Here is a 21,686-nt window from a genome sequence, read left to right as displayed (position 1 = left end):
AGATTTGGGCATACCTGCAAATTTGATCACTCCATGAGCTCTTCTTCTTCTTCTTCACTAAGCTACATCCCGATGGTTTCTTCTGTCACTGATATGCCCCTCACGCCTTACCCTCTTGAGTACTCATTGCTCAGCACATTAGCTCTATCATCATCATCCTCAGATGAAAACGCACAGGACTTCACTCTCCGAGCTCCAAGTAAACTCAAAACCACAACACAAGTGGTGGCTCTGAACCGTTGCTGTTGAAGTCTCTCCGTCTTCTTCTTTGACCACCAGCCTGAGCCATTCTGATCCTGCTGAGACCAAAAAGAAGACTCAGTTAGCACTGAGTTTAAGACTTCGAAGTTAAAGATACGAAGCTCAAAGGAGAGAACCTCACTCTATTTTAAACCCAGGTTTCAGGACTGGTGTTGCGGTTCCTGTTGGTGTGCCAAGCAAAGACGATGCCTTCAGGACTCATCCGATGAAATTGCTGAACGAGAGGAATATCAAGGGTACTTTCTTTGGCAACTACAAACCCAAAACTGACATTCCAGGGGTTGTCAAAAAATACATGAACAAGGAGTTGGAGCTTGAGAAGTTCTCACTCACACAGTACCATTTTCTGAGATCAACAAGGCCTTTGCTTACATGTTGAAGAGAGAAAGCATGCATTGCATCATCACCATGGTGCTTGAAACCAACATTCTCCTACCAATAATGTATACTTTGTGTGAGTGTTTAGTAGACATCTCTTATTGCTTTTGGTTTTTAAAGTCTCTAATATATTACCATATCGTTGTAATAGTTTTCATTCTAATAAAAAAATATATTACATTTCCCTTTAAGCGTGTGTGTATTCAACATTCAGAATGCAAACGAACTAACCGTAGTGACTCAAAAGGTCTGCCTTTACCTTCCTTCTCACGGTTTACCCTAATATTAGCAACCCCCCCCCCCCAAACGCAGCTCCAGTTTTCCACATCGAAAGAAACAAGCCTGAACATGTTGCAGGAATGTACTCAGCTATCCCTTATATGCAATCTCTCAGGTTAACCATGGTCAATACTCTTCTTCTGCCATATCTTAAAAAGAAGGTGAAGGAGAAGAACCTTTGTAACATAGTGTTTGGAAGTTGTTGGAATCATGTAATATTTCTTTTATTGTATGGATTGTTTCTGTTTGGTTAGTAACAACAACAATAATAACCGTTTATGGTAACAATATTATACTTTTGATAGGAAATAATATTTTTCTTTCAAAAACTTAAATGTAGTGTGTACTATTGTAATAAACTATCTTATATTCACCAAATCTTTTAAATAATGTTAAATACTTCATAAATAATTTTTAAAATTGATTCATTTCCAATTCAATTAATTTATTGACATCAATATGTTAACAAAAAAAAATCAAAGTTCATGTAGTAAAATACAAAACATAAATTTATCGTAATTTTTAATATTATCGTGACATCATATTTACATACAAAAAACTAAATTTATAAATATTATTAAAAGTCTAAATTTTTTTTACAAAAAGTATTAGAATAAACAAAAAAATCCATCATCCCAAATTAAAAATAAGCAGAGCTCGAAGACATGAAAAAATAATAATTTATATTTATGTTCATCATCTTTATTTTTACTTGCTATATATGGTTCAGTAAAATATAACCTTATTTTAAATATTAAAAATTACCCACATTGGAACAAAACACATTAAAATGATAGTATTCATTTACAAAAAAAACTACAAAATATTAAATTAAAACTGTAAAAATTAAGAAACTAATAAAAAATAGAACCAAACTATTTATGTAATAGTAAACAAATATACATGAGCTTCAAAAGTCGTAAATTACTAATGCATCAAAGGTACCTTATTTAGACGAATTGAAATATTCGAAATGGAATATTATACATATACATTCAAGTGTTAATTTATAATATAAACAACTGATTTAAATTTTCAATATTTTATTCGGCTTTTCAGTATCATATTCAACCTAACATAATAATGAAATGCAATGCAATTATGTAATGTCCAATCCATTCATACAAATGATAATCATGAAAACCACCAGCATATTCTTGAGAGCCCAAAATATACTAACTGATAATTAACCAATCAACTATGGGTGTAAGCACTTAACATGTGTTCTTCCTCGCAAATGATGCCAATGTAAGTCCCATATGCTCAAGAGTTTGGTTAGGAAACTACCAGTGAGAGCAAAAGAAATGTAACTTTAAATAAGGGTTGTGTGGATATATATATAATTATGATTCATATCAAGACGTGCAAAATGTTTTTGGAATCAATGGCTTACATCTATTTTGCTGCAGTTATTGAATTAAAGTTCCCGACAAATTTGCTAATGAGTGATATCGTTGCTTTCTTTAACAATGAGAGCCCTTCAGTCGATGGTGTTAACCTTGCTTCTAATGATTGATATCATCTTTTTTCGTTTTGGATCATTGCTATTATTTTTTTTTCAGATATTATTTGAGTTTTTGGTTAAAGGTGAAATTGCCCAAGGAATGATAAAAGAAAAAGACTTGGTTTAGGCAAAGTATATGCTATTCAGAGAAAAGTTTAATCGGAGCCATTTTGAAGGTTCATTGAGAATATACTTCAGGCTTACCCTACTTTAAGAGTTTTTTTTTTATGTATGTTTCTGATAATCGATCATGTCGAAATAAAGAAAATAGTTATAAGAGTGGACTCTCAATCCCCAACCCAAATTGAGTAGTACCGAAGTAGAAAGTCACGAATCAACAATACCTAAACAATACCTATTAGATCAATATAAACCCACTAATTGTTATATTCTTACTATAGAAAACAAGGAGTCCACCAATATATTCTGCCAAAACTTCAAAGACACACTAACCATATTATAGGAACCTTAAAATTTCAAGAAATCTCATAACTAATCGTACTTTACAATCACGATGACGTTTTTGTTCCCGATACGAACCACTCACCACCCAATCGGACAACCCAACAAAGCCAACCCATTATACAAAGCATAATATGGTTAAGAACTTGTACATTTTTTAAATAATTCCAACCATCTATGTAAGTTGAAAATAAATACAAAAGTCTTTATTTATGAGATCATTTTACTTTTTCATTTTACTATTCAGTGAGTAAACTGTCACATGTTATTTTGTAAAGAAAATATAACGAGACCATGTTATAACCGTAACAATTTCATAACAATTATATATTCAACATTTCATTAGGATTATTTTGTTTCTTGTTTAGGTTAGTTGAGTTAATTGAGTTTAGAAAAAAGGTTGAGACTGTTTGGTAATCGGCTATTCTCTTTGTTCAATGTAAAAAACTAACGAAAGAATATAATGCAACCTCACAAAAGTTTAACCAATTATATTCTTAATTTTAAACAGAGAGAGAAAAACATTTTTAAAGACAAGTTTAAAACTTGTAATATATTTTTTTGAACATTTTTAAAGACAGTTTTGTAATTTTTTTTTTTTTTGAAAATTTGTAATATATATATCCAAAATATTACAAATGATAAAATACTTCAATTTGGAAAAGAATCGGTCTTTTTAATGCACGATTTGGTGCAATTACATTGGGGGTGATTGGTTGGGCTGTAGAAAGTGACTTTAGCTTTAATTTTCATCTACAACCTTAAATACTACCAATCATGCTTTATCTTGGTTTTTAAAGCTACAACCAAAAAATTAAAACTACAGCAAAAACACACAAAAAATGGCTGTAAACATCTTATTTTCTAAAGCCCCATTTTTTTAGCTGTAGGAAATTTTAAAGCTACATCATTTAAAGCTAAATCAAAAATCCTACAGACAAAATATTAAAGTAAATTTTCTACAATTACAACCCAACCAATCACCCCCATTATTAGAAATATCTAAACAAAAACAGCAACAAATAGGGTCGGATTTTCTATGGTTAACATGCATAAGAAACATAACATATTACATATCCATAGCTTTTAATTACTTTCTTAATATACTGCGCAAACGACGTCGTGCCATCATCTTAAGACAGAACAACGTCAAATCTGAATCTCTTTCTTTTGCTGTCAGAATCCGACAGATAGACAGAGGAGAGAGAGAAGGCGCGAACACACAGAGAGAAGGAGACGATCCCAAGACAGACAATGGACGATCCTTCGAACGCAAAATCCAACCAATTGCCACCTCCGACGTCAACACCCTTCCGTACCACCGGCGAGCTCACTCAGAGGTTCAATTCCGTCTCCCTGAAGATCTAGATCTCTCCGAACCGTTCGGAGGGTTCGAAGACCTCGGATCCGAGGATGACCTCTCCTGCTCGTACATGGACATCGAGAAGCTCGGATCCGGATCCGACTCCGCTGGACCCTCCGCTCTGAGATCCGATAACCCGTTTCCCGAGGCTGGGGACTCGAGGCCTAGGCACAGGCACAGGCACAGCCTCTCGGTTGATGGTGGGTCTTCGACTCTGGAGTCGATAGAGGCGAAGAAAGCCATGGCTCGTGATAAACTTGCTGAGCTTTGGGTCGTTGACCCTAAGCGAGCTAAAAGGTTTCGTCTTTAACCTCAAAGTTCGTGTCTTTTCCCCAACCTCCATAGAACAGTAAACAAGTTGACTTAGCAAAAATTAAAACATAGTAGAGGCCAATGATCGGGAATTGTCGTTGCTGCACATAGCCCGCCACTCGAAAAACTCCACCTCCTGCACCCAAGACACCGCGACTTATCGTTGCTGCTCACGCCCGCCACACGATAACGTCCAAGACACCAAGACCCTATGACTTCATAACCTGGCAGGACGAACCATTATTTGATTCAGATTCACACAACCTTCAGAGACGGCTGCGACGTTCTCAACGCCCACTTACTCCAAGATATAAGTCCAAACAAACTCTTCACGACTACGAAGCCTTGCCAAACGAAATGAACCACTCCATACACACTAATGGAAGAAGAAACGTAACGGCAAGCGACCACTACAACCACCACCATACAAAATAAAATCTGCTAAATCAACTCTCACCATGGGAACTTTTGACATCAAACAAACTAAAACTTGAGCCACCACAACATCTAGAAAACATGATGCTCCAACAAGCGTTGATGAAGTTTGACGGTTTCCAATTGCTCCAACTATTAGTCTCCTATTGATAAAAATTCAGCTCGTGTACTAACAGACAATCACAATGGCACATTCCGATCAAACTACATCCCTCCAACAATCACCATCCCGACTCTAAGCTAAGAACCGAACAACACAGTTCAGACTAAAAAAGGCAGGTCTTGACATCGAAAGCGAAGCAGGGAACACCAAATCGCATCTGCCAATCTCCTCCAACAGTCTCACCGCCACAGAGGGAGGTAGATCTGTGGTGAAGGAGCTGTCTTTCCTCGCCACGCGCCGCCGTCACAAGCTACAGTCGGAGATCTGCAGAAGGAAAAATCAGATCTGACAAAAGCTTTAACCCTAAAAACCGGTTCCCATCTCCACCGTCTCGCTATGAGTCTTGCCGTTGCTCCATAGAAGGCCGGACTCCGTCACCGTCAACCGCAATAGAGCTCAGATTGAAGCCTCGACAGTTACAGAGTGACATGCATATCGACCAGAGAGAACCGTAGGAGAGGAGAGCAAAGATTAAACAAGATCAAAGAAGGAAGGGAAACGCCTCCGGCTCCGCCGAGAAGGTGGCCGGAGCTAGCTCTTCTTCGTCGGAGTTTTTTGTGTTATCGCCTTCTTATCCAAAGGAAATGTACTATATACCTAATTACGGAATTTTCTTACCTCGACAGATTTATCTTTCTTTAAAAAAAAAATCACATTATGAAAACAGGTCGTAAAGCTCCTTTTCTCTTTATTAAAAAAAAATGCATCAGTTCCTTTCACCATTTCACTACTGCTTGCTCAAGTTTCTGATGACATATGGAAGTATACCTCCATGGTTGAAGTATGCCAATTCCACCTGCACATTTACCCCCATTAATTAGTTTCACACTGAAAAACTGCCTTTTCGAAAACAGAATATTCTATTCTCTTCACTTACCTCAGTGTCGAAGCGGACTGTGCAAGTGAAAGACTTTCCGTTGTCTGTGGTGACGGTAACATCTTGGCCAGGTCTTATCTCTGAGATATCGGTTGGGAGATGGATAGTGTAACGCTCATGACCCGTCAATCCAAGTGTGTCTGCATCTTCACCAGACTTAAAGCACAACGGGATGATTCCCATTCCCACCAAGTTGCTACGGTGAATCCTCTCAAAACTCTTAGCTATCACTGCTTTCACACCCTGAAAAGTTCAAATGTCTCAGTGGATGTAAAATAGTAGCAAGCGAAAGGGGATCTAAGCAAACCTGTAGCATAGGTCCCTTAGCAGCCCAATCACGTGAGCTACCACTTCCATACTCGGCTCCAGCTAGAATAATCGTGTCTTCACCAGATGACTTGTACCTCTGATAATACAGTAGACACTGAACATGATCAACTTTATAATCAACAGTATAAAGTTTGATTAAATAAAACAAACAAACGAACCATGGCTGCGTCGAAGACTGAAAGCTTCTCTCCAGAAGGAATGTGAACAGTCTTGGGTCCAACTTCCCCATTCATGAGCTTGTTAACGATACGGATGTTAGCAAAAGTGCCCCTGGCCATTATTTCGTCATTCCCACGGCGACTTCCATATGAGTTGAAGTCCTTGCGATCAACCCCACGCTCCATGAGATATTTTGCAGCGGGACTGTCCTTTTGGATGTTTCCAGCTGGAGAGATGTGATCAGTGGTGATACTGTCCCCAAAGTTGAGGAAACAGTAAGCATCATTCACACTGTGTGGACCTGGAGGTTCCATGGTCATGTCCTTGAAATATGGTGGCTCGTGAATGTAAGTCGACTTGGGATCCCATGAGTAGAGTGTGTTTTCAGGAACAGACAGTTCATTCCACATCGGGTTACCCTTGGTGATCGACTCGTATGTTGCTCGGAACATGTCAGGCAAAACACTGGACTGAACAACCTGATCCATATGTCGAAAGACTAATTTAATAATTCTGTATCAGAGGGATGTTTTGTTCTCTGGTTGTAAGTTGAATATATACCTCAGCAATTTCTTCCGTGGTTGGCCAGATGTCCCTTAGGAAGACGTCCTTGCCGTTCTTTCCAGTGCCAATAGGCTCTGTTTCAAAGTCAATGTTAACCTGGGAAATAAGATGAAAAAGAGTGTTAAATTAGCAATATGATGATGGGTTATGTGTCATTATCACATACAAAAATGTAGGTTGAAATTTGAGAAGTTCACGCAATTTATTACCGTTCCCGCAAGAGCGTAGGCAACAACCAGAGGAGGAGATGCAAGGTAGTTGGCTCTTGTTAGTGGATGAACACGACCCTCAAAGTTCCTGTTTCCAGAAAGCACAGCAGCCGCCACAATGTCTAACAATAAGCAATAACAAATTAGCCTTATAACTTAGATCAATGTCAAGTTAGAAAGTCCAAAGTAAGTCTTAGTTGTGAATCTCAAAAATACCATTTTCTGTGATAGCAGCTCCCACTGATTCATTAATTTCTCCAGAGTTACCAATGCACGTAGTGCAGCCATAGCCCACAATATTGAAACCTTGCTGGTTCAGATATTCTTGCAGTCCACTGCATGGAGTGTAATGTAAACTTAATTTTCTCCACACAGAAGCAATAATCAAGCTTTAAGCCTTCAACATCAGAGAACTTGAAATTAATATGACATACCTCTTTAGTAAGTATTTTGTAACAACTCCTGAGCCTGGCGCAAGACTTGTCTTTATCCAAGGCTTAACCTAGAGAGGCAAGTTTTTTTCACAAAGGATTAGAAAAAGTCAAAGTATCAGAGAGATTTCTAGTTTGATCTAGTGACTGAAACGAACCTGTAGGCCAAGGTCACAAGCCTTTTTCGCAACAAGACCAGCACCAAGCATGACACTGGGGTTTGATGTATTAGTACAGCTTGTGATCGCAGCAATCACTACACTTCCATGTGTAATCTCTGCTGGTTTTCCATTAAACGAAAAGTTTGCCACTTTTTCTTGTGCCTCCTTAGGGATTGCAAAACCCTGCAAAGAATGTTAAGCACAATTCGTTAAAAACTGTAACATCCACAATGTGCAACAACAGACAGTACATAGACCGAGTAGGTGCTTAGGAAATACGACTTCCACATAACGAAGCTTCTAATTACATACCTTGAACCCAACTTTACTGTCGAGACATGAGTTCCAGTCAGCTTTCATTTCCTTCAAAGGAACACGATCATGTGGCCTGCACAGTAGATATCAATAAGATTGTCTGATCAAGTAATAAGACAATACACTTAGTGACTACAAGAATCAAGAGAACCCATACCTCTTTGGTCCAGAAATGCAAGGTTCAACATTGTCCAGGTTCAGTTCCAGATATGAGGAGTAAGCTCGATCTTGCTGAGGCTGAATTTATTCACAAAGCAAGGAAGTCAAATAAAACAAGAAAGGAGATGAAAAGCCAAAACCCCCAAACATGTAAAGGACAAGGCTGATGTACCTCATTGTAGTCGACAAACATATTGTTTGCCCGAAGGTACGCTTCAATCATGGCCACCTGCCATAAAGTATTAAATCAGCCCAGAGATATGAATATACAAAGAAAGGAGATTAAAAGACAAAATACTTACAGTCTCATCACTTCGTCCAGTCAATTTGAGATATTGTAGAGTAACATGATCCACAGGGAAGAAGCCCATGGTTGCACCATACTCGGGAGACATATTGGCAATTGTGGCCCTGTCAGCTAGGGACAGACCACTCATACCATCACCTAATAAGAAGAAAAACTTGAGATTCTCCAAAAAAAAACGTCTTTAAAAAGGAGCAGAACAGTTAAGAGTTTAAAAGAAAATAGATTACCATAAAACTCAACAAACTTTCCAACAACACCATGCTTCCTGAGTATCTGAGTCACTGTTAGAACCAAATCAGTAGCTGTAACACCATTACGCATTTTCCCAGACAGCTTGAATCCAACGACACCGGGCAATACCATACTCATCGGCTGACAAAGCAATAAGAGTTATCATTACAAGAAGGGTTGAATATAACAAAAATCTCATTGACCTGGAGCAGAAAAGTTAACAAAATAGAGTGGTACAACGAATGTCTAGTAAAGTAATCTCTGGATTCACCAATATAAGATGTGGGTAATGTCAATAATCAATAGTTTACCTGGCCAAGCATTGTCGCCTCAGCTTCAATGCCACCAACTCCCCATCCAGCAACTCCCAAGCCATCAATCATAGTTGTGTGTGAATCAGTTCCAACCACACTGTCTGGGTAGAGAACGCCTTGGGTGTTGAACACAACTCTTCCAAGATATTCCAGATTGACCTGAAATTTTCAAATCAGGGTTAAACCGAGACCAAACGCAAAATAGTTACCTGATGCACAATACCAGAGCCATCAAAATGAACAAAGGAAGATAATAAAATGTAAACAACATTTCAATACACTGGAAACATTTGAAAAAGATATATACGGAGAACCAAAAACATGGAGTTGCACACTGCAAAATAGTTACCTGATGCACAATACCAGAGCCAGGAGGCACAACAAGCATGTTCTGGAAAGCAGTCGAGCCCCATTTAAGGAAAGCAAACCTCTCCTTGTTCCTCTGGAACTCAAGCTCCATGTTTGCTTGCACTGCATTCTCAGATCGAGCAACATCAACTTGAACAGAATGGTCAATCACAAGATCCACCGGAACCTGGGAGCCATTGCCCAACGTAAGAAAAATCCAGAAGCCTAAGCTAAAAAAAAATTGAAAAAGTACCAAAGGGTTGATTTTGTTGGAATCACTGCCAAGCTTGTTCATAGCATCACGCATACAAGCAAGGTCAACAACAGCGGGGACTCCAGTAAAGTCCTGAAGAAGAACACGAGCTGGCTTGAAGGGAATCTCGACTTGTTTAGGAGCAGTCTTTTCCCAGTCGATAATCTTCTCAACATCTTCCTTGGTGACTTGGAAGTTATCACAGTTACGAATGACGGATTCGAGAAGAATCCTGATAGAGTAAGGCAATTTATCTACAAAACAGCGATAATGAAATTAGATGAGCAAAACGAAGAAGATGATTTTGTGTAACAAACTTTCTGTTATTCTCTCGTTAGACCAAAATGAAGAAGGATTAGTCAGCTCGAGTTGATTCCGGTTTACACGGAACAGACATTTAAGTTAACCAACCTAAACCATACAATAGTGAATCAATCAAACCGATTAATATTTACCAATCCTTGGATCGTTGAGAGCAGGCAAGCTGTAGAACTTCCCGAACTCGCCACCTCCAGGCTTAGGAAGAGTAGTGAAGATCCCCTTGAAGGGATGCTCCGACGCTGAAACAAATAAAGAAAAAACTCTTATGATTTGCGAAATCGAAGCTAGATCCGAAATTATTACCCATGGAAGAGAAGTTCCTCTCGAGGCGGTCTAAACCGGGAGAGACGGCTCTGATCTGAGAGCTGAGGCGAAAGGGAGATGGTCTGGAGTGAAGGCAGTGGCTCCATCGAGGAAGAGATCGGAAAGCGGGTGAGGAAGTGCCGAAAGATCTACGGCCGAGAAGAGACGAAGGCGGGGAAGGAGATGCGGAGGAGGAGGATTGAGTCAGAGACGATCGGGAGGAGAGGAGTGGAGAGCGAGAAGAAGCGGCTCGAAGGAGGGAGGAAGATGTGGTTTTATACATGATGAGAGACAATCATATCACGGAGGATGGTGATTGATGATGAATCAGATGGAAACGAACATGGAGAGAGAGGCTGATGAGTGCCATATAAGAGAATGAATATTGGATGTGCGATAATGTCTCTGTGGGCTGGGCCCCGTTTGCACAAATCATTTCTTCCCCTAATAGATCGATTAGAAATGAACACTATTGTAATTGGGCTTGTTCAAATCCAATAGGTTCAATTTCAGTTCGGTTTATTGGGGTTTTCAGTTTTTTTTTGTAACAGTATAATTGTCAATTTAAATTCTTTTTTTCTTGATACCATCAATGGAAAAATAAAAAGTCATGCTTCTTTTCAACGCTGATTTATTAGTATAGATTACAATTATGAAAAAAAATTACATGCACGATTCGACAACCGATAATATTACTCTATGAAAATATACGTCTAACTGCATCACTAAAAATGTCATATGAAGCTCCACATCTAACCAATTTTATTTGTATTACTTTGAAAATCCTTTGTAAGTTTTTCCTTCTTAGCATGTATAATTATTTAATAAATTATTTTTCTGGGAAATAAAATCTAGACATGCTGGTGTAAAAGTATTAACAAAACATTTAGTCAAAGGACCAAAAGGGTTTTCACGATAAAAAAAGTATGTTACTAAAGTAATCATTTATAAATAATAGAATATTAAAGAACAAAAAAGAATAGAGATGTTTCTATCATCAAAGAAAATAATCAATTTAGAAAAGTTCAAAATTTAAAAATAAAAATAATCAAAAACAAAATACAAGCATGAAAGAAAAGTTGCTAATATTTTATATGATAATCACATATAATATTTACATTGTAAATTAATTATAGAAATCAAAATTTTATTTCTGGATATAAAAATAATTTTATGATAACAAGCACTTTCTCCTGTCGGGATTCGAAAACAATCTATACTATACTAAAAGGGGGATATAAGCCATGAAGAGAGTGTCCACATAGGATAGAAAAATCAACCAATCAGAGAATCCGAAATTGCCATGTCATCTCATTTATTTTTCGTAAAAAATAAAAAAACAATGCGAATGTGAGAATCGAACCCGGGTTAGTATGATATATATATATAGGACAGTTACCACTAAGCCATTGAAACTTTCTTGGACACATATACAAGAACCACTAAGTATATAATCACAAATTCTTATGTACATTTACAATAATATGAATTCAACTTTCAAGACTCCGATACTTTGTTTTGTAAAAAAAAATAAGTAAGTGACTAAGCTAATATATTCTTAGAAAGTGTGAGAACGTTGACAAATATGAAAAAACATAGATTTTTGTTTTCGTGACAAAGTTAAGAATTTTGTAAAAGTAAGTTTAACATATAAATTTTCGTGACAAATATGAAAAAACATAGATTTTTGTAAAATTTTGACAAAACAACTCATAACATACTTCTCTAATGTCTTAATAAAATATTATTTAAGGGTGCAATAATTAAATATATTAATTCAATAAATTTTGTAATTTATAGACAAAACAATAACACAACAAATTTTGAAACATTTGTTTAACCTATCAATTTTTTTTTCATGAGAATCCAACTAAACAAGATAAAAATAATAATTAGATTTAACAAATATTTAATTACCATTTTATTCAATTTTGATTAATTTCAAATTATCATAATGTATCTTTTTGAAGTTACAAATATGAAAAAGCATAGATTTTTGTACAATTTCACAAAACAACTCAAAACATATTTTTATAATGTCTTAATAAAATATTATTTAAGGATGCAATAATTAAATATATTAATTCAATAAATTTTATAATTTATAGACAAAACAATACCACAAAAATTTTTGAAACATTTGTTTAACCAATCGATTTTTTTTCATGAGAATCCAACTAAACAATTAGATTTACAAATATTTAATTACCATTTTATTCAATTTTGATTCATTTTAAATTGTAATAATGTATATTTTTGAAGTTACAAAAAAATAATGTTCTTTCTTTATTACACTAGCATTATATATAGATTCTATATACACAAAATAAATATAATATAACAACATAAACTTGCTTTCCCCGATTCATATGAAAACTTTTTAAGTTATCCACCAAAGCAAATTAATTAAATCAATGAAATTGTTAAAATACAGCAAATTAATATATAATTTTATTTTAAATTAAATTATTTAAAAAGTGTATTTTCGTTAAAACAAAATAATAAATAAGTAAAACTGATTTGATGGTAATTTTTATGATATATATATATATATATATCAATTCTGTGAAAGAAATAGAAGTTTAATATGGAAAAAAATCTTAAATACAAAAACCTCTAAAAATTAACAAAAAAACTAATAAATTGAACTATGATATCACTTAAAAGCTTCTTTGACCATATTAATAAAATATTTAAGCGATAATTAGACAAATTTGATTTTTTTTCCAGCAACAAGTTTATTATTAATTAGCATCAGTTATTTCAAGATGTTTAAGAAATGGTGGACAAAAAAATAGGATGGACATTAATGATATATGAACTATGAATAGTGCTTTGTGAAGCAGACTTAGATAACATATATGCACATCCATTTTCAGTCCTTTTTTATGCCTAAATTCAATTTCTTCAGAGTAGTTATTCCACAAATAGATCGTATGAGATATTGTTTTGATATGTAGATTTGTTTTTTCAATGTTAAGAAGATTGATAACTGTAAAAATGTCTCCTTCGTATATGATATGTCTATAACCGAGTCTCCAACATGAGACAAGTTTGTTTAAAAAGTAAATAATTTTATTTTTCTTATATTATATAATCAATATATATTATTTACTGATAATAAATATATAGTTATTCATCTATCACAAATATCTATGCAAATATGTGAATCAAGTACAACAATCAAACAACATAATGATTTCCACAAAGAAAATTTAAAAAATATATTTATGTTATGTAGTCATATTTTATATTTTTTAAATAATGTAATATAATATTATACATTATTTTTTAGAATTGAGAAATACATATATCACTTAGACAAATTAAGCGATAATTAAACAAATTTGATTTTTATTTTGTGAGCAAAAAGTTTATTATTAATTAGCATTACTTATTTCAAGATGTTTAAGAAATGATGGACAAAAAAATAGGATGGACATAAATGATATATGAACTATAAATAGTTTTTTGTAAAGCTGACTTAGATAACCCATATGCATATCCATTTCCAGTCCTTTTTGATGCATAAATTCAATTTCTTCAAAGCAGTTATTCCACAAAGAGATCGTATGAGATATTGTTTTAATATTCAGATTTGTTTATTGATTGTTAAGAACATTGATAAGTGTAAAAATGTTTCATTCGAATATGATATGTCTATAACCGAGTCCCCAACATGAGACAAGTTTATTAAAAAGTAAATAATTTCATTTTTCTTATATTATATAATAAATATATATTATTTACTGATAATAAAAATATAGTTATTCATCTATCACAAATATCTATGCAAATATGTGAATTAAGTACAACAATCAAACAACATAATGATATCCACAAAGAAAATATAAAAAATATATTTATGTTATGTAGTCTTATTTTCTATTTTTTAAATAATATAATACAATATTATACATTATTTTTTAGAATTGAGAAATACATATAATATCTTATCCGCGCGTAGCGCGGTTAAAAAATCTAGTAATAATAAGAGGTTGTAAATGCATGTTCAGGTGCCTCCACTCCATAATCCTTGAAGATAAGAGTTTAGATATTTTTCTTCACACGTTTAAATAGTGTCGCAAGATGCTGGCATGACATATATACATATATATACATTTTTATATTACCATATAAATTCGAAACTAAGAAAATGGATCTATTATTTGACCCCAAAAAAAAAAGGATCTATTTGCTCTCTCTTTTTTTTTTTGGTCAAATGATCTATTTGCTCTCTTAATTCGCATATTCATGCACATATGCTTCGAGAGTACATTAAACTGTGAGACTAGACCTTGACCCGACCGGGTGGGTATTTATTTTATGTTTTTAGTTTTTTTTTATATTAAATGATGTATTTGTAATATTGAAAAATAAATTCATATTGAAAATTAATCTTTGCAGTTATAATAAAAATTAAAAGTTTAATAAAATATTCTGATATAAATTTTAAATTTCGTAATTAAAATAATATAGAGGCAGTCATATTTTTTTCCAATTTCAAAATCTAATCTTCCTTAAAGACAAAGAAAATAAATTTATAAATACATAAAATATATAAACATATTTGGAACTATAATTTCAATTAAAATAAATTTGTTAAAGAAAAATAATCTTACTGTTATTATTTATTTCTAGAGCTTGACCCGTGACCGTATAAATATTTGCTTTCACTTTATTTTTTTTCTTTGTACTAATGGTATAATATATATATGTAAATTAAAATATATTACATAATTGTTAATATAACATTTTTAAACATAACAATTTTATTTATTACTTTGAATAATTATATTTTTTTATTTTAATCGTCTATTATATCACATTGTATCATGTAAACAAAATCCAATATTTATAACTAATTGGACTTATGTTATGACAACATTATACTAATATATGAATAAACTATTTTATATTTTATTTATATGTTATATAAATTGATTATGATGTGTGATTTTTTATTTTATTATTTATTACTTATAAATATTAAAAATATTGAGTATGTTAATACGAAATATATTAGGAAATTTATTTTGGTTATGATTTGATAAAGAAAATCTATTATTTAAATTTTGGAAAGATATTAAATGTTTAATTCTATTATTTAAATTAGGAAAAGACAAGCATGCTTAAATATAGGTTCAATAAATATCTCAATGGTATTCTAATGTAAATAAGTGATAAAACTAAGGGATATTTCTATTTTGTACTTCTCTTTTAATAATATAGACTAGATCTTGACCCGTGCATCCGCACGGGTGTTTATTTTAATATAAAAGATATATAGAATTTTTCATAACACAAATGGTTGCATAAACATGCATCCATATGAATGTTTATTTTCGATTTGTAGTATATAACATTTACGATAGATCGGTGATTTTTAAGCTCATATTATGGTTGGATACTAAACCAATCAAAATGATATGTTATATAACATATTCGTCAATTAGTAATTTTTATTTACATCAACCATTTTGATGTATTTATTTATAAATTAAAACACCAATTAGTATTGTTATGTTGTATATTAATAAATCTATCTTTCTAAAATAGAATAAAATATGTCAAATAAAATTCACTTTTGTTTTAATAAAATAGATAGTAATGGTAATTTTACAGTAAAATTAATTAGAGAATATTTCAGTTAGAGAATAATGGTAAGTTTGTTTAGAGGGTATTCTACCAAAATAAATGATTTATAGCTAATTAGATAATAATTATTAAATCAGTGGCATAAATTGTAATTATGATGATGAATAAATAATTATTTTGGTTTTAATAATATAGATTTGAATTGGAAATAAATGAGAATCATAAATAAATGGTAAATTTAAGTGATGTCCTTAAATTTATAGGCTGGTGCACAAATATAGGAAGTAGGCTGGTCAAAAGAATATCCTCTAAATGTAGAGTTTTTGTTACTGTGTTTTTTTCGAAATAAAAAAGATAATTGTTTTTTTTGCGGTTAAATAGGAGGATTATAGATTATCTGATTCGGAAAATATTTAAAAATCTGATTTGAATGAAAGTATGTTAAGAGTAACAAAAATATAACATGGTTTTTATTCATAAAAAATCACATGAAAGTTTGTAGCAAACAAACCAGTTTATGATTTTGCAGCTAGAGTGATATGAATGAATGAACGTGTAGCTTATGAATTAGAAAAAATTGTAAGTATTTTGAGTAATAAAATTCTTAAATCATTTATTTCTGTTCGTACATGTTAGAGCAGCTATTGAGCTACTGGTGAGGAAGAAAAGAAAACAAACTTTCGGTGAATAATTTTTTATGGGAGTAATTGAAAATGTTTTCTATGTCATTTATTACTTTCCTATATTATGCTTACTAATTTTCATATATTATACTTACTAATTTTACGGTTTTATGACTTGATGTAATCCAAGTTTTTAGTTTGCATTCGTTTTGGGAAATTAGATAGTATTAGTTTAAGAAAGACATTGATTAATGGTTATAGTTATTTCAATGGTATTACATTGTAAATAAATGCAAATTTTAAATGTGAATATATAAGTGTACTTCTCTTTTAATAATATAGATACTATAAATGAGAAATCAACGTTTCCTTTAATAATTAACCAAATGATAGTTGTTAGTTTAATTAATAGGGTACAAATATTGTTTTGAAATAATAGCTCTAGATTAAATATTAGAGCATCTCCAATGTAAAACTCCATTTTTTCCTTTAAAATGGAGTAAAAGTGAAAATGGAGTAAAATTGCTCTAACCCTACTCCATTTCCCACTCCATAATGGAGTGATGAACAAACAAAAAAAAGATTACTCCATTTATGGAGTAAATTTCATTATGGAGTGATATATGGAGTTAGGTTGGAGCATTTCTTACTCCATATTCACTTTTACTCCATTTTAGAGAAAAAAATGGAGTAGGGATGGAGATGCCCTTAGTGGCATTCAATGGTAATTATTTAGAAAAAGTTAGGGTTAAGTACTAAATGTACTTCAACTTTAATAGTTTAGATGTCGTGAAAATAAATATTTTATATTGGTATAAGAGCTCAAGATCCAACAGTGATTTTACTTTTTTTTTGAATACCAGAAAGGCAGAAAGTCCAGGACCGTATCTTGTAATCCCTACCTGAAACCACATTATGTAGTATTAGTTATGTTCCAATGATCATTCGACCTAGAGACTTCTGACACAATGGTTTAGATTATTTTCAGTAGAGATAATGACCTCTAATACAGTGAATAAACTTTGATTATGAAACCATGTAGAAGAACTGATAATGTAGCGTAGAAATGTAATACTGCAGAGGTTAGCATAGTTTCTAGAAAGGAAATATCCTGGCTCACCTGAAAAGTCTCAAGTTAGTAAATTTGCATAATGTAATAGGTTCCTGTATAAGTTTCCTAATTTTTGTAGGTATTTGATTACTTTCAATATTAATTTATAATAAAATTAGATACATTATATATTAATAATAACAAAGTAGAAAAAAATTAGTACTAATTGAACCTCTGAATGCTAAATAGGGTCCTCTTTAACGCCAGTTGATCAATATTGAGAAATTACCACAAATTCCACATTCATAGTACTATTTTTTTTATGTTTAAACTAATTTAGACTTAGTGTTTAGAGTTGAATGGTGGGGTATGGTTTTTGAAATGTGAAATTTAGGATTCTAATATATATATATATAAATACTTAAAAAAATTAAAAAGAATTTCTACATAATTTTCGATTTTCAAAAAGAAAATTTGAAAAAAAATTCAAAAAAAACAAAATTCAAAAAAAAAAAATTATAAAAAGTTTGAATTTGAAAAAAAAAAATATTCGAAAACATATAAAAAATTATTTAAATAATATTCATTGTATATATAGAGAATAAGGGTATAATAGTCTTTCGCCACTTAATTAAGAACATATTTTTGAAAATAGCTCTTTAGTAGTGGTAAAGATGAATAATAGTACCATGAAAATGGCGGAAGCGCTTGCAATCCGTGAGACTCTCTTTCACGCCACTTCCCTGGATTTCACTTCAATTTGGCTCCGATCAGATGATCAAGCACTTATCAAATCGATCTCTATGAAACAGGAACCGACAGAACTCTACGGCGTCTTTTCGGATATCGACTCACTATCCTCTTCTTTTCTTTATTGTCTTTTAGTTTTCTCTCTAGATCTCAAAACGGATTTGCAGACTCTATTGCTAAATTCCATATACTTTCAAACTTTGGGTTGAGATCCAACTAGATTGTCTTCTTTTACTCTTTTTTTTAGTAAAATTCAATTTCTAAAAAAAAAAATGATGAAAGTGGTAAACATAAAATTTTCTCCTCAATATTTAGCATTGTTCACGATATCCATATTAATCTTGCGCTGATACCCAGAGGACTTCAAGCTCGTGAAGAATTGATGATGATCTTTTCAAACGTCATCAACTCATAGTTTTTTTTTTCCCTTAATTCAAGCATGATACCAATTTTGTTGTAGGAAATTAACTCTTTCAGTGATTGTGCATCGCTTTGCGTCTAAATAGTTTAATTTCTTTAGTGAGTAACTTCTATCCATATAGCTTAATTTCTCCCGTGAGCAACTTCCAAAATGAACAATGGAACTAAAACTACAAAACATGTTCCGCTAATAAAATATGAAACAAAGACTAAAACTAACATTACAAAGTGATGAAACTGCAGCACATCACCTATTTATTAAGAGCAATCTCAAAATTAAATGTATCACATTTTATATGTACAACACTGTATTATATATAAAAGACGTCCAGGTTCATTAATTTTTTTTTTTTGGTAAAATGTTAAATTATTATACCAAGTTTTAAATTTGTGACAGAGATTACACAGAAAACTTGTAGCGGAATGCAAAAAGAAAACTAAACAACAAATCTAGACCGAAAGAATCAAACCCGCAGAAAAGCAGAGCAAAGCCAAAAAGCCAGATTAGTAACGAGTCAAGCTCGGTCCAGAGAACCAAGGTTAGTCGAGAACGGGAATCGGGCACCGCGAGCTACCGGAGAGAAAGGCGCCCTCAAACCTTGAAACAACGGTTCCTACAGCTTCCGACTGCTATGCCTAAACCAAACCCGGACAAAGAAACCGAGCACGAACAAACCCGAAACACCAGACAACTATACTTCCGACGGCACGAAAGATAACCACCAAGCGACGATGCCGTCGTTCGTCGAAGAGACCCGGAGATTGCCGCCTCCAGTTCCACCCGCCGTGACCGTTTACACCCATTGAACCGAAATCTCATATAGAGAAGCGGACCGAAAGATGGTTACCTCTCCGGATGCACAACCGCAGGAGAACGAACCGTTCGCTAGACCAACTACTGCACGGCTAGAGAACAAGCTCCACACCAACAAAACGAGTTTGACCCAAGAGCCGCATACCTTATTGAGAGAGTGATGAAGACGTGGAGCACTCAGGCCACGGCAAAAGACCAAACCGGATACACCGGAAACTGCTCTGGAGAAGAACAGGAAGAACAAGGAACTCGCCTAATACACGCGCCATGCCACTACAACGCGCCGCCGTGACCTACGCACGTCGCCACCAGACCACACCAACGACGGAGAGACCGAGTCGGAGAGAGCCCACACGCGCCTCCCGGAGATCACCCGAAGAAGCAGAGAAACAGATCTCAGATCCGCGGAGACAGAAACCCTAACTGAACCATACCAAAGAACCCCACCACCACGCCACTAGCCGGAGGAGAACAACGACGATCCAGGTTCATTAATCATCACAAGTGGGCATGTTGCTACGAAATAGTGACTTTATTTTTAAGTTTATGAGCTATATACTACAACCATAATTTTGTTGTTATTATGTTTTAAACTTATTACTAATCGATAAATTTACAATAAATTGTTGGTTTAGCTCTGTTTGAAAATTATGAAGCATGACCATTTTTCTAAAAAAAAAATATAATTATTATAAAAAAAAAATTCTAGCAAAGAATCAATCTAAATGTATAACAAAATGAGTTTATTTTATTTAGAAAAATATATATCCAAAGATAAGCAATTTGATAAAAATCATTATATTCAAAATCACAGTTCTAAATGAAATAACATTATAAAACTATTCCGAAAGTTATTTACTTTCTATATATAAAAATTAATAAATTAATTTAAAAGTTTATAATCATATCAAAATTAAATATCCAGTGATAAAGATGATAAATATTTTTCTAAGCAATGACCATATCGACTCCTTGATCAGTGGCTGAAAGTCCGGTGCCTCTACCTTGAAGCTGCACACAACCCGCTTGGCATGCACCATCACAAATTTCTTGAGTTGCTTCGGTCACTTTCATGCATATTGGCATACATTCTCTGTGGCACAACGGCAATACTTTTTTTCCTATTAATGCTTCCTGCCCAGCCACGATCTTCATCCATGACAAAACCGTAATTATCATCAAACTCAGGGTGGCTAAGTTTCTGCTCCGACTCTTCATCTTTTTGCTCTGTACGTGGATATATTTGATCAGAGAGAGAGAGATTGAGGAAGAAATGGTTGCTTGGGAGAAAAGGGAAGGATTTTGAACTGAAGGGGATGGTCAAGATTCAAAAGATAGTCATGGCCTCATATGTGTTCGCTTTTTCCGTGAACATTCACTATTCTGTTATTAAGCGGTTCTATTGGTGCAAAAAATAGAAAGCTAGAGGGTTCACATTGCGAAACAACAATAAAACAAATTGACAGCTGTGGGATTTGAACCCACGCCCTTTCGGACCAGAGCCTAAATCTGGCGCCTTAGACCACTCGGCCAAACTGTCGTTGCATTTATCTGCCGACTCTACATTTATAGATAAACTAATGTTTTTGTAAGTTTTGACTTCTCTATTAGGACCGACGTGCATCATATAAAAAATCATATATAAGATGAAACATAGGATAAACCATTTGTAGCAAATAGGAAAATTTATACACGGATTATATAAAAAATCGATGTATTTTCCTACCTAATGGTCATTCAAATAAACTAGTTCCCACACAAGTAAAGTATATATATTAGAGCGTTATATACTTCACTAGCGACGATACCATGCATATTTGTTTTAAAAAAAAAAACTATCTCTCTACATAACTCATTACATTAGTACAATGTTGTATTATGATCTTAATAGTCTTGTTATGGTATATCTAGTCTAGATAAACAAGGTCGAGTTGCATATAGTAATATTATTATCTGTAACTTCATTCTGCCATCTTAGATCTATAACATTC

At 33.4% G+C, this 21,686-nt stretch overlaps 2 protein-coding genes and 1 non-coding gene across 3 annotated transcripts; all 3 read right to left on the bottom strand.

Moving 5' to 3' along the window:
• Positions 1 to 5,751: 5,751 nt before the first annotated feature.
• Positions 5,752 to 10,797, bottom strand: LOC106349751 (aconitate hydratase 3, mitochondrial). Its single transcript, XM_048782179.1, has 19 exons — positions 10,440 to 10,797; positions 10,271 to 10,375; positions 9,816 to 10,069; positions 9,564 to 9,749; positions 9,212 to 9,373; positions 8,897 to 9,041; positions 8,665 to 8,807; positions 8,535 to 8,591; positions 8,361 to 8,440; positions 8,201 to 8,276; positions 7,886 to 8,071; positions 7,731 to 7,798; positions 7,513 to 7,631; positions 7,297 to 7,418; positions 7,085 to 7,183; positions 6,523 to 7,002; positions 6,342 to 6,440; positions 6,035 to 6,277; positions 5,752 to 5,953 (listed from the first exon to the last, which is right to left on the bottom strand). Exons 1-19 carry the CDS (start codon positions 10,720 to 10,722, stop codon positions 5,885 to 5,887), a joined length of 2,976 nt encoding a protein of 991 aa, XP_048638136.1. The 5' UTR covers positions 10,723 to 10,797; the 3' UTR covers positions 5,752 to 5,884.
• Positions 10,798 to 20,596: 9,799 nt separating this feature from the next.
• Positions 20,597 to 21,378, bottom strand: BNAA06G07190D. Its single transcript, XM_048782178.1, has one exon. It carries the CDS (start codon positions 20,911 to 20,913, stop codon positions 20,644 to 20,646), a length of 270 nt encoding a protein of 89 aa, XP_048638135.1. The 5' UTR covers positions 20,914 to 21,378; the 3' UTR covers positions 20,597 to 20,643.
• Positions 21,156 to 21,235, bottom strand: TRNAL-UAG. The gene has a single exon. It is a non-coding gene; the product is annotated as a tRNA-Leu (tRNA).
• Positions 21,379 to 21,686: the final 308 nt, after the last annotated feature.

This window comes from Brassica napus, chromosome A6 (assembly GCF_020379485.1).
Source record: "Brassica napus cultivar Da-Ae chromosome A6, Da-Ae, whole genome shotgun sequence".
Classification (NCBI taxonomy): Eukaryota; Viridiplantae; Streptophyta; class Magnoliopsida; order Brassicales; family Brassicaceae; genus Brassica; species Brassica napus.
Note: the sequence above shows the minus strand (reverse complement) of the source record. Positions and strands in the feature narration are given on the sequence as shown.

Bases quoted from the DNA above. Each gene is read 5' to 3' on its own strand.
- LOC106349751 (XM_048782179.1), bottom strand. From the start codon at position 10,722: ATGTATAAAACCACATCTTCCTCCCTCCTTCGAGCCGCTTCTTCTCGC. The intron at 7,632-7,730 runs GTATGTCATATT...CACTCCATGCAG, and splicing joins ACAAAATACTTACTAAAGAG to TGGACTGCAAGAATATCTGA. The intron at 7,003-7,084 runs GTATATATTCAA...CATATGGATCAG, and splicing joins CCACGGAAGAAATTGCTGAG to GTTGTTCAGTCCAGTGTTTT.
- BNAA06G07190D (XM_048782178.1), bottom strand. From the start codon at position 20,913: ATGAAGAGTCGGAGCAGAAACTTAGCCACCCTGAGTTTGATGATAATT.